This window comes from Manis pentadactyla, chromosome 1 (genome assembly GCF_030020395.1).
Source record: "Manis pentadactyla isolate mManPen7 chromosome 1, mManPen7.hap1, whole genome shotgun sequence".
NCBI lineage: Eukaryota > Metazoa > Chordata > Mammalia > Pholidota > Manidae > Manis > Manis pentadactyla.
The window spans coordinates 47,452,236-47,464,990 of record NC_080019.1 but is presented as its reverse complement, the minus strand read 5'-3'; the positions used below and the strand labels follow the sequence as shown (position 1 = coordinate 47,464,990).

The 12,755-nt window shown below is 44.7% G+C and overlaps 1 protein-coding gene across 1 annotated transcript in view; it reads left to right on the top strand.

Moving 5' to 3' along the window:
• Window positions 1–12,755, top strand: part of CDCP1 (CUB domain containing protein 1) — a 69,855-nt gene that overhangs the window by 53,829 nt on the left and 3,271 nt on the right. The window contains exons 7-8 of the mRNA XM_036899358.2: window positions 8,149–8,514; window positions 10,529–10,616. Coding sequence (XP_036755253.2) covers window positions 8,149–8,514; window positions 10,529–10,616 — 454 coding nt within the window. The remainder of the gene's footprint in view (window positions 1–8,148; window positions 8,515–10,528; window positions 10,617–12,755) is intronic.

Here is a 12,755-nt window from a genome sequence, read left to right as displayed (position 1 = left end):
GATTATTATGGCTTTGTAGTAGAGCTTCAAGATGGGGAGTGAGGCCCCCCCCCACTTTATTCTTCTTTCTCAGGATTGCTTTGGCTATTTGGGGTCTTTGGTGTTTCCATATGAATTTTTGAATTATTTGTTCCAGTTCATTGAAGAATGTTGGTAATTTGATAGGGATTGCAACAAATCTGTATATTGCTTTGGGAAGGATGGCCATTTTGATGATATTAATTCTTCCTAGCCAAGAGCATGGGATGAGTTTCCATTTGCTGGTGTCCTCTTTAATTTCTCTTAAGAGTGTCTTATAGTTTTCAGGGTATAGGTCTTTCACTTCTTTGGAATTTTTTTCTATTTTGGTAGTCTTTGGTATATCACTTTCCTAGGTATTTTATTCTTTTTGATGCAATTATGAATGGAGTTGTTTTCCTGATTTCTCTTTCAGTTGGTTCATTGTTAGTGTATAGGAAAGCCACAGATTTCTGTGTGTTGATTTTGTATCCTGCAACTTTGCTGTATTCTGATATCAGTTCTAGTAGTTTTGAAGTGGAGTCTTTAGGGCTTTTTATGTACAATAGCATGTCATCTGCAAATAGTGATAGTTTAACTTCTTCTTTACCAATCTCGATTCCTTGTATTTCTTTGTTTGGTCTAATTGCCGTGGCTGGGACCTCCAGTACTATGTTAAATAACAGTGGGGAGAGTGGGCATCCCTGTCTTGTTCCCAATCTCAGAGGAAAAGCTTTCAGCTTCTCGCTGTTCAGTATGATGTTGGCTGTGGGTTTATCATAGATGGCCTTTATTATGTTGAGGTACTTGCCCTCTATTCCCATTTTGCTGAGAGTTTTTATCATGAATGGATGTTGAATTTTGTCGAATGCTTTTTCAGCATCTATGGAGATGATCATGTGGTTTTTGTCCTTCTTTTTGTTGATGTGGTGGATGATGTTGATGGATTTTCGAATATTGTACCATCCTTGCATCCCTGGGATAATCCCACTTGGTCATGGTGTACGATCCTTTTGATGTATTTTTGAATTCGGTTTGCTAATATTTTGTTGAGTATTTTTGCCTCTACGTTCATCAGGGATATTGGTCTTTAATTTCCTTTTTTGGTGGGGTCTTTGTCTGGTTTTGGTATTAGGGTGATGTTGGCTTCATAGAATGAGTTTGGGAGTATCCCCTCCTCTTCTATTTTTTGGAAAACTTTAAGGAGAATGGGTATTATATCTTCTCTGTATGTCTGATAAAATTCCGAGGTATATCCATCTGGCCCAGGTTTTTTTTTCTTTGGTAGTTTTTTGATTACCACTTCAATTTCGTTGCTGGTAATTGGTTTGTTTAGATTTTCTGTTTCTTCCTTGGTCAGTCTTGGAAGGTTGTGTTTTTCTAGAAAGTTGTCCATTTCTTCTAGGTTTTCCAGCTTCTTAGCATATAGGTTTTCATAGTAGTCTCTAATAATTCTTTGTATTTCTTTTGGGTCCGTCATGATGTTTCCTTTCTCGTTTCTGATTCTGTTCATGTGTGTTGACTCTCTTTTCCTCTTAATAAGTCTGGCTAGAGGCTTATCTATTTTATTTTCTCAAAGAACCAACTCTTGGTTTCATTGATTTTTTTCTATTGTTTTATTCTTCTCAATTTTGTTTATTTCTTCTCTGATCTTTATTATGTCCCTCTATTTCTGCTGACCTTAGGCCTCATTTGTTCTTCTTTTTCCAATTTCGATAATTGTGACGTTTGACTATTCATTTGGTTTGTTCTTCCTTCTTTAAATATGCCTGGATTGCTATATACTTTCCTCTTAAGACTGCTTTCGCTGCATCCCACAGAAGTTGGGGCTTAGTGTTGTTGTTGTCATTTATTTCCATATATTGCTGGATCTCCATTTTAATTTGGTTGTTGACCCATTGATTATTTAGAAGCATGTTGTTAAGCCTCCATGTGTTTGTGAGCCTTTTTGCTTTATTTGTACAACTTATTTCTAGTTTTATACCTTTGTGATCTGAAAAGTTGGTTGGTAGGATTTCAATCTGTTTTAATTTACTGAGGTTCTTTTTGTGGCCTAGTATGTGGTCTATTCTGGAGAATGTTCCATGTGCACTTGAGAAGAACGTGTATCCTGTTGCTTTTGGGTGTAGAGTTCTATAGATGTCTATTAGGTCCATCTGTTCTAGTGTGTTGTTCAGTACCTCTGTGTTCTTACTTATTTTCTGTCTGGTGGATCTGTCTTTTGGAGTGAATGGTGCGTTGAAGTCTCTTAAAATGAATGCATTGCATTCTATTTCCTCCTTTAGTTCTGTTAGTATTTGTTTCACATATGCTGGTGCTCCTGTGTTGGGTGCATATATATATTTATAATGGTTATATATAAAGAGTCCAACTCTTGTTGGACTGAGCCCTTTATCATTATATAATGTCGTTCTTTATCTCTTGTTACTTTCTTTGTTTTGAAGTCTATTTTGTCTGATACTAGTACTGCAACACCTGTTTTATTCTCCCTACTGTTTCCATGAAATATCTTTTTCCATCCCTTGACTTTTAGTCTGTGCATGTCTTTGGGTTTGAGGTGAGTCTCTTATAAGCAGCATATAGATGGGTCTTGTTTTTTTATCCATTCAGTGACTCTATGTCATTTGGTGCATTCATTCCATTTACATTTAGGGTGATTATTGATAGGTATGTACTTATTGCCATTTCAGGCTTTAGATTCGTGATTACCAAATGTTCCAGGTTACTTTCCTTACTATCTAAGAGTCTAACTTAATTCACTTAGTATGCTGTTACAAACACAATCTTTTCTATTTCTCCTCCTTTTTTCTTCCTTCTTCATTCTTTATATATTAGGTATCAAATTCTGAATTTTTTTGTCTATCCCTTGATTGACTTTGGGGATAGTCAATTTGATTTTGCATTTGCCTCGCAATCTGCTGCTCCACCCTCCCTACCGTGGTTTTACTACCTCTGGTGACAGCTATCCAACCCTAGGAACACTTCCATCTATAGCAGTCCCACCAAAATAGACTGCAGAGATGGTTTGTGGGAGGTAAACTCTCTCAGCTTTTGCTTATCTGGAAATTGTTTAATCCCTCCTTCAAATTTAAATGATAATCTTGCCAGGTAAAGTAATCTTGGTTCCAGGCCCTTCTGCTTCATGACATTAAATACATCATGCCACTCCCTTCTGGCCTGTAAGGTTTCTGCTGAGAAGTCTGATGTTAGCCTGATGGGCTTTCCTTTGTATGTGATTTTATTTCTCTCTCTGGCTGCTTTTAATAGTCTGTCTTTATCCTTGATCTTTGCCATTTTAATTACTATATGTCTTGGTGTTGTCCTCCTTGGGTCCCTTGTGTAGGGGGATCTGTGGATCTCCATGGCCTGAGAGACTATCTCATTCCCCAGATTGGGGAAGTTTTCAGCAACTACCTCCTCAAAGACACTTTCTATCCCTTTCTCTCTCTCTTCTTCTTCTTCTGGTATCCCTATAATGCGAATATTGTTCCGCTTGGGTTGGTCACACAGTTCTCTCAATATTCTTTCATTCTCAGAGATCCTTTTTTCTCTCTGTGCCTCAGCTTCTTTGTATTCCTCTTCTCTAGTTTCTATTTCATTTATTGACTCCTCCACCGTATCCAACCTGCTTGTAATACCCTCCATCCTGCTCTTCAACGACTGGATCTCCCACCTGAATTCATTCCTGAGTTCTTGGATGTCTTTCCGTACCTCTATTAGCATGTTGATTATTTTTATTTTGAACTCCCTTTCAGGAAGAGTCACAAGGTCCATATCATTTAAATCTTTCTCGGGAGTTGTATTAATAATTTTACTCTGGACAAGGTTCCTTTGGCATTTCATGTTTGTATATGGCGCCCTCTAGTGTCCAGAAGCTCTGTTCTGGGGCTGCTCAGCCCCTGAAGCAATGTCCGGGGTCGCAGGGGATCGGTACTGGTGCCTGGGGGGAGGAAAGCACTGTTCCCCGCCTCCTGGCTGCTGTGCCTGTCTTCACTGCCTGAGCCAGTGGGCCGAGCACACAGGTATGTTTTTGTCCCAGAGCAGCCTGATTTGGATCCCTGCTTTCCACAAGCAGCTGTAATCCCAGTCTTCTGAGGAACTCTGCCTGTATTAACTTTCCAACTCGGTAGTTATGCAAGTCTCATGAAAGCACCATGAAATGTAGGTTTGTGCTCCCAGAGCAGATCTCCGGAGTTAGGTATTCAGCAGTACCAAGCCTTCCACTCCCTCCCTGCTCTGTTTCTCTTCCTTCCGCCTTTGAGCTGGGGTTGGGAAGGGGCTCGAGTCCTGCGGAGCCACAGCTCTGGTACGTTTCCCCATTTGGTGAGGTCTGCTCTTTTCTCCAGATGTGTGCAGTCTAACGCGGTCCTCTTTCCTGTTGTTCTCTCAGGATTAGTTGTGCCACTTAAATTTTCTAATTGTATCCAGTTTTAGGAGGAAGCCTCTGTCTCTCCTCCCCCACCCCCATCTTTAATCCCCCCCGGATCTGGCCCAGGGTTTTATCTGTTTTGTTTATTTTCTTGATGAACCATTTCTTGTTTTCATTGATTCTTTCTATTGTTTTATGCTTCTCGATTTTGTTTATTTCTGCTCTAATCTTTATTATGTCCTCCCTTCTACTGACTTTGGGCCTCATTTGTTCTTCTTTTTCTAGTTTCATTAATTGTGAGTTTAAACTGTTCATATGGGATTGTTCTTCTTTCCTGAGGTAGGCCTGTATTGCAATATACTTTCCTCTTAGCACTGCCGTCACTGCATCCCACAGATTTTGCGGTGTTGAATGATTGTTGTCATTTGTCTCCAAATATTGTTTGATCTCTGTTTTAATTTGGTCATTGATCCATTGGTTACTTAGGAGCATGTTGTGAAGCCTCCATGTGTTTGTAGGATTTTTATTTTCTTTGTGTAATTTATTTCTAGTTTCATACCTTTGTGGTCTGAGAAACTGGTTGATAGAATTTCAGTCTTTTTTGAGTTTACCGAGGCTCTTTTTGTGGTCTAGTATATGATCTATTCTTGAAAATGTTCCTTGTGCACTTGAGAAGAATGTGTATTCTGCTGCTTTTGGGTGTAGAGTTCTGTAGATGTCTGTTAGGTCTATCTGTTCTAAAATGTGTTGTTCAGTGCCTCTGTCTCCTTACTTATTTTCTGTCTGGTTGATCTGTCCTTGGGAGTGAGTGGAGTTTTGAAGTCTCCTAGAATGAATGCATTGCATTCTATTTCCCCTCTTAATTCTCTTAGTATTTGTTTCACATATGTAGGTGGTCCTGTGTTGGGTGCATAGATATTTATAATGGTTATATCTTCTTGTTGGATTGACCCTTTTATCATTATGTAATGTCCTTCTTTGTCTCTTGTGACTTTCTTTGTTTTGAAGTCTATTTTGTCTGATACAAGTACTGCAACTCCTGCTCTTTTCTCCTTATTAGTTGCATGAAATATCTTTTTCTATCCCTTCACTTTTAGTCTGTGTATGTCTTTGGGTTTAAAGTGAGTCTCTTGTAGGCAGCATATAGATGGGTCTTGCTTTTTTATCCATTCAGTGACTATGTCTTTTGATTGGTGCATTCAGACCATTTACATTTAGGGTGATTATCGATAGGTATGTACTTATTGCCATTGCAGGCTTTGGATTCGTGGTTACCAAAGTTTCAAGGTTAACTTCCTTACTATCTAAGAGTCTAACTTAACTCACTTAATATGCTATTAGAAATACAACCTAAGGGTCTTTTTTTCTCCTTTTTTTTTTCGTCCTCCATTCTTTATATATTAGGTATCATATTCTGTATACTCTTTGTCTATCCCTTGATTGACTCTGGGGATAGTTAATTTAATTTTGCATTTGCTTAGTAATTATCTGTTCCACTTTCTTTATTGTGGTTTTATTACCTCTGGTGACAGCTATTAAACCTTATGAACACTTCCATCTATAGCAGTCTGTCCAAAATTCACTGTAGAGACAGTTTGTCGGATGTAAATTCTCTCAGCTCTTGCTTATCTGGGAATTGTTTAGTCCCTCCAAATTTAAATGATAATCTTGCCAGATAAAGTATTCTTGGTTTGAGGCCCTTCTGCTTCATTGTATTAAATACATCATGCCACTCCCTTCTGGCTTGTAAGGTTTCTGCTGAGAAGTCTGATGATAGCCTGATGGGTTTTCCTTTGTATGTGATCTTATTTCTCTCTCTGGCTGCTTTTAATAGTCTGTCCTTATCCTTGATCTTTGCCATTTTAATTATTATATGTCTTGGTGTTGTCCTCCTTGGGTCCCTTGTGTTGAGAGATCTGTGGATCTCCATTGCCTGAGAGACTATCTCCTTCCCCAGATTGGGGAAGTTTTCAGCAATTATCTCCTCAAAGACACCTTCTATCCCTTTTTCTCTCTTCTACTTCTTCTTCTGGTACCCCTATTATGTGAATATTGTTCCATTTGGATTGGTCACACAACTCAGTATTCTTTCATTCTTAGAGATCCTTTTTTCTCTCTGTGCCTCAGATTCTTTGTATTCCTCTTCTCTAATTTCTATTTCATTTATTGTCTCCTCCACCATAGCTTATCTGCTTTTAAAACTTTCCATTGTATGTTTCATTTCTGATACTGTGTTCCGTAATGATTGGATCTCTGACCGGAATTCATTCCTGAGTTCTTGAATATTTTTCGGTACCTCTATGAGCATGTTAATGATTTTTATTTTGAAAACCCTTTCAGGAAGATTCATGAGGTCAATTTCATTTGAATCTTTCTCAGGTGTTATATACATAATTTTACTTTGAACCAGGTTTCTTTGGTGTTTCCTGTTTCCCGGCTACTATGCCTGTATCCACTGCCTGAACCAGTGGGCCCAGCACACAGGTATAAGCCTCTATGCTTTGCACTGTAGACAGGGCTTCCCTCTGGCTGGCCTGATGCCAGGGCAGGGTTTGCCAGTTTGCGGAGCCAGGTGGGGCTGGCCAGGAGAAAGGCGCAGTAGGCTGCGTATCACAGAGGGAGTCCTTGGAGCTGTGTAGCCAGCCAGGGAGCTGGAGCACCTAAAGATCGTCAAAGTTCCCAACCTGCTGAGCAGAGGGCACCTGGATAATTTTGTCTACCTGTCCTTTCTCTTGAGCAGTAAGCTCTGTGCAGTCCTTCCTCTTTAGCAGCCCTCCTGCTGTTAGGAAGTCTCTCAGACTGCCCGCCTTTCTTTTGTCCTAGAGCAGCCAGATATGCATCCCTGCTTTCCACAACTGGCTGCAATCTCAGTCTCTCCAGGTATTCTGCCTGTCTTAGCTTTCCAGCCCCCTAATCATGAGAGTACCATGAAAGCACCAAGAAATGTAGGTTTGTGCTCCCAGAGCAGATCTCTGCAGTTAGGTATTCAGTAGTCCCAGGCCTCCACTCCCTCGCTGCTCTGTTTCTCTTCCTTCTGCCAGTGAGCTGGGGTGGGGGAAGGGCTTGGGTCCCACCAGGCCATGACTTTGGTATGTTACCCCGTTCCTTGAGTTTTGTTCTTTTCTCCAGCTATATGTAGTTTGGCGCAGTCCTCTTTCCTGTTGCTCTTTCAGGATTAGTTGTATTAATTATATTTTCGTATTATATGCAGTTTTTGGAGGAAGCTTCTGTCTCACCTCTCATGCCGCCACCTTTAATCCTATCTCCCCACACCCAGAACCTGAAGATTTTAGTCTCTGAAACAGAAATCAGTATACAGCAGTCCACCAAGGAGCGAGCCATCAGATGAGTGTTAGCTGTGTCAAGGGCATTTCTGAAAGGAACCTGAGAGAACCACCAGTTTGGCAAGCTAGCCTGTTTTTTGTTTGTGTGCTTGTTTTGTTTTCTCAAAAGACCTGAGCTAGACTCTGACTGAGAATAGTCCTACGCTGACCAATACAGTAGCCACCACCCACATGTGGCTAAAATTAATAAAATTAAAAATCCTGTGCCTCGGTGACACCAGGCGCATTTCAGGCCTTCAACAGATAGATGCATGAGGCTGTGGCTCCCTATTGGATGGTGCAGATACAGAACACCTACCTCCTTCATCACAGAAAGCTCTATCAGACAGCCCTGGTCTAGTCTAGACGACCTCACATCCTCTTCTCCTCCGTCACTCCTTTTTCTCTCTACTTGGTTTGAGTCAAACATCTGTGTGGATGCTCTTCCCTTTCCAACAGAGGAAGGCATTTTCACAGTGATCCCAGACAGGAAAAATAAGGTCTACTTGAGGACCCCCAACTGGGACCGGGGCCTGCCTTCCCTCGCCTCAGTGTCCTGGAACATCAGCGTGCCCAGTGACCAGGTGGCCTGCCTGACCTTCCTCAAGGAGCGGACCGGCGTGGTCTGCCAGACAGGGCGCGCATTCATGATCATCCAGGAGCAGCGGGCCCAGGCCGAGGAGATCTTCAGCCTGGAGGAGGAGCTACTTCCCAAGCCAAGCTTCCACCATCACAGCTTCTGGGTCAACATCTCCAACTGCAGCCCTGTGAGCGGCAAGCAGCTGGACCTGCTCTTCTCAGTGTCGCTTAACCCGAGGACTATGGGTAAGGTCCTCCAAGGTCTTTTGGGGATGGTGGTGGACAGCATATTGTCAGCTGAGGGGTAAGGGGCCAGCCTAGGAGGCAAGGTTAGAAAACATGGATTTGAGTCCTGGCTGTTCACATATCAGTCAGCTATTGAATCACTAATGCTATCTAACAAACCACCCCTAGAACTCCGTGGCTTAAAAACAGCCATTTATTATTGCTTACACAGCTGGCTGGATGTTTCTGGTCTGAGCATTATCAGCATTCACTCAGTTGTGCACCTGTGGGCAGCTGTAGGTTGGCTAGAGGACTTTGCTGATCTTGGCCAGGGACTCTCACATGTCTGGGACCCCACCAAGATCAGCTGGGATCGCTGGACTTCTTCCACCGGGGCTCTTATCCTCCATCCTGGGCTTGTTCCCGGGGCAGAGGTGGACAGATCCAGGAGAGGCTGGAAGAGGCAGCTAAGGTATCTTGACACTCAGGAGCTCACACACCATCCCTTCTACAGCATTCTTTTGGCAGCCCAGATCCCAGAAGCTGACAGACAGACTCTGTCTCTTGACGGGAGGGGCTCAAGAGTCACACAGTAGAGGACCGGGTTCAGGGAGGGTGGAATGAGGGCGTATTAGTAGTCCATCTAGCCCTGCCCTTTCTGCCAGTCTCTCTCTGCTGCAGGGCAAGTCCCTCACTCCTCTCCTTCTCATCTGTAGAGTAGCTGATACCAGCTAACTCATGAAAGTATCATTGGGAATTCAGTGTTAGTGATTCAGTTGTGGGGAGCTGGAGACAGCAACATATTTAACTTAGTCCATTGGAACACTGGTGTCTGTGAAACACCCTTGGCGGCAGGCGGCAGGACCAAGATGAGGAGTTTGCCTTTGTGCTCGAGGTTGCAAGGATCCATGAAGCGTTTCAAGCCAGGAAGTGCTCGTGTGGCAAGGCGACCTGTGCTGGGGCCGTGTTTGCCCTTGACTCCAAGAGAGTCACAGAGCGTCACAAAGTGTAGGAAGCAGAAGGGACCTTGGAGGCTCCTCCTCCTGACCCCTTCCCCTGGGGCAGTCAGAGAGGCTGGGCGTCCCCCCAGGGCTCCTCGGCCAATTGGCAGCAGGAGACCTGACAGGAACCGGAACCCACGAGTGAAAAGCTCTCCCACACTCTCAGGTTAGTGCAGGTTTTCTTCCTCTTACATTCATTTTCTTTTAGTTATTTCTGTCCCTATTTTCTCTTAATCTCACCTTTTCCTTTCTTGTTGAGCAAGCAAGAAATCGTAAATCCCTGTTCGGTGCAGGACTCCTCTCTGATTTATTTTCTTTCTCCTTTGGGCAACTGTAGGAAAAGGACAGCACAAATGAAACCACCCTCCCCTTAACTCTCTCACTTCTGACTTTTGACTCCCTGCTTTCTCCTGCACCCCTCTGCTATTCTGTCCCCCCACACAGGTGGTGTGACTGGGGGGACACACCTGGTAGAGGCCAGGAGTATAACCTTCAGTCGACCTGGTAGGCTCCCCAGTTTGTTTTAGTTACCTGTCGCTGCGTAACACACTCCCCCAGGATTTAGTGTCTTCGACAGTAACCATTCTGTTTGCTCGAATTCCCGGGTGGGAATTTGGACAGGGCCTGGCAGAGTGACTCATCTCTGCCCTCAGCGAGAGAGCTTGAACAGGTGGCTGGGACAGCTCACCTGTAAGCAGGGGGCTGGAGGCTTGTGCTCACTTTCAGCCAGGCTCCATGGTTCTGTGTCTTCAGGGGGTCTCCCCTGGCTGGTCGGGCCTCCTCCCAGCATGGTGGTCTCAGCCAGTCAGACGTCTTACGTGGTGATTCCCCTAAAGAGAATGTGCAAGAAGTGACCAGGCCCCAGGACCAGCTCAGTGCAGAGTCGAGGAGGGATAGATGCTCATGAGTGCGGCGGACAGCACGTGCATGCAGGGGGCCCGGAGGGGTGGCAGCCATCTTTGGGGACCATCTGCCCGGCTTCTCCAGCCTGACCCCACACGTGGCATCTCTCCCCCTTGTGTCTCTGTTCACAGACCTGACTGTCATCGTCATCGTGGTGGCGGGAGGCAGTGTATTACTGCTGTTTGCCCTCGGATTCATCATTTGCTGTGTGAAAAAGAAGTAGGTGGAATTTCTCCAGCTGTCTTCAGCTGAACTGATGCCTCCTCAGATCGCAGAGACCAGAGCTGCCATTAATTACTGACTTTTTGTCTTGCTCCCCATTTTCCCCCAGAGATCAATGTTAAATAATATTGCCAGATGTGAGTTATGCTTGGAGGGGGAAAATATCCCACACCTAGCAGGGGGACAAAAAACCAAAACCCACAGACATGCTGGTGGCACTTTAGCCTTGTAGTTTTTATGCAGCTGCCTTTGATCAAATCCCCGAGCCATTTGCCGTCTGCTCATTAGACTGTGATCCTCTCAGGGGCAATCTGGGCAGGAAAATCCTCGCCCGGTTCCCGCCAGACCAGGCCTTGGGCCCCGCTGCCTCCTGTCACCTTGAGGAAAGTAAACCCTTGCTGCCCCGGCATGTTGTCCTCCAGTTTCTTAAACAATCTGTTTTATGCTTGTTTACTGGACTCCAGACAAGCAGCAGAAAACCAGCCCCGTGGGCCCCAGGAAGGAGAACCCAGTTAGCTGACTCAGTCTTGCCTTCCACCCCCTCAGGACGACAGCTTCTGTTTTATAAAGGAAACCATTACAGAATGCACCCTGCTGCCAGATTTGATCAATTCTGCTTATATTTCTAATTAAATCCATGAGAGAGAGGGGATACTTTTTTTTTCCTTAGCATGATTTGACCTTCCAAAACACACACAAAAATTTTTTTTATTAACTGGAGCCATGAGCAAACAACTGGAATTCCTGATCAACAATATGTCTGATAATGAGGAGGGACCTGCCCACAGCAGATCCAGGAAGAGGCCTCTTCTCTGTGACATGGGCTGGCACATATGTCACTCACGGGGAAAGGATTGTTGCTCTCAGGAAACTTCCTTGTCTGGGGTGCACAGTGTGCCCCACCCAGGTCGGAAGGCATGGTGGTAACGCGGCGCCCCGGCTTCTCATCAGGAGGGAATTGGGCAGGGGAGGGCCCGGCACTCCCTCCATCACTTAACTGCCCAGTTCTGGCCTTGTGCCTGGGGACGGCCCTAGCTGGCAGGTTTGCATACGCCCTGTCTATCCCCAGGCTGGTGTAGAAGGGTGGGTGGATTCAGAAGGCAGCACCCTTGAGTGTGCCCATTAAGCATGTATTTCTGAGGGTCTCCCGGACTCTGGGAACCATGCAACATGCTGGGGATATAACGGCGAGCAAGACACAGACTCTTCTGGGGCAGAGAGCATAAAGGGGCAGGCCGATAACCAGCCGGGCTCCGGGCAGCGTGAGAAGAGCTCTGGAGGGTACAGACAAGGTGCTGGGAGCACAGAGGGGCCCCCATCAGGGCTGCAGGCAGGAGCCTTTATGGAATACATGCACCCTGTGTTCAGAACTCAGTTGTTCAAGCTAAATGTCCTAGATTTATTTTTATCTCAGAAAAATACAGGGAGCCTGTCCACAATTAGTGAAAGGCCAGCCTCTGCATTTTATGGCCCATCATATTAATTGATCTGATGTCCCCATTTGAATCACTGGGCAGCTAAGGAGTCACCATCCCCTGCTTTTGGCTTGTGGAGACGGAGGGCAAAGCCTTGTTTTTCCCATGGCCAAGAGTGCTAATGCCTGTCCATCTCCAAGAACCAGAGAACATGGCAAACCAAACATTAATGGTGTTGTTGAGGAACTCTGGCGCCCCAGCCTGAATCTATCTTCTTTTCAGCCTGTTGCCTTGTTGGAGGTTACTTCTGAAGGAGCAGGGCCCTCTGCTAGTGCTGAGTTCTGCTGTGCTCAACTTCAGCTAAAGTCTAAGTTACAGCCTTCCATCCTGATGTGCCTGGGCTGGGGCACCACCCCTTTCTAGGAGGAAAGGGGGATTGGCAGGTGTATCCCCACCACCGAACACCACACACCGACCAGAGCTAATTCAAGGGCACTCCCTAAACCACTTCCCACTCCATTTCCAATTTGAAAACTGGAAACAGAAGCCGGTCCCTTCCAAATGTGCACTGAGGACAGTGATTTTGGTTTCAGACGCTACATGATTTGAGTTATTTGGTGGAGACATGGTTAGACCCCTGAAGGCTGAGTTCCAGTAGGGATATACAGATGGTGCACATCTCAGATCGTTTTCTTCCTGACTTCTGTCTTGTTCCCTTTCT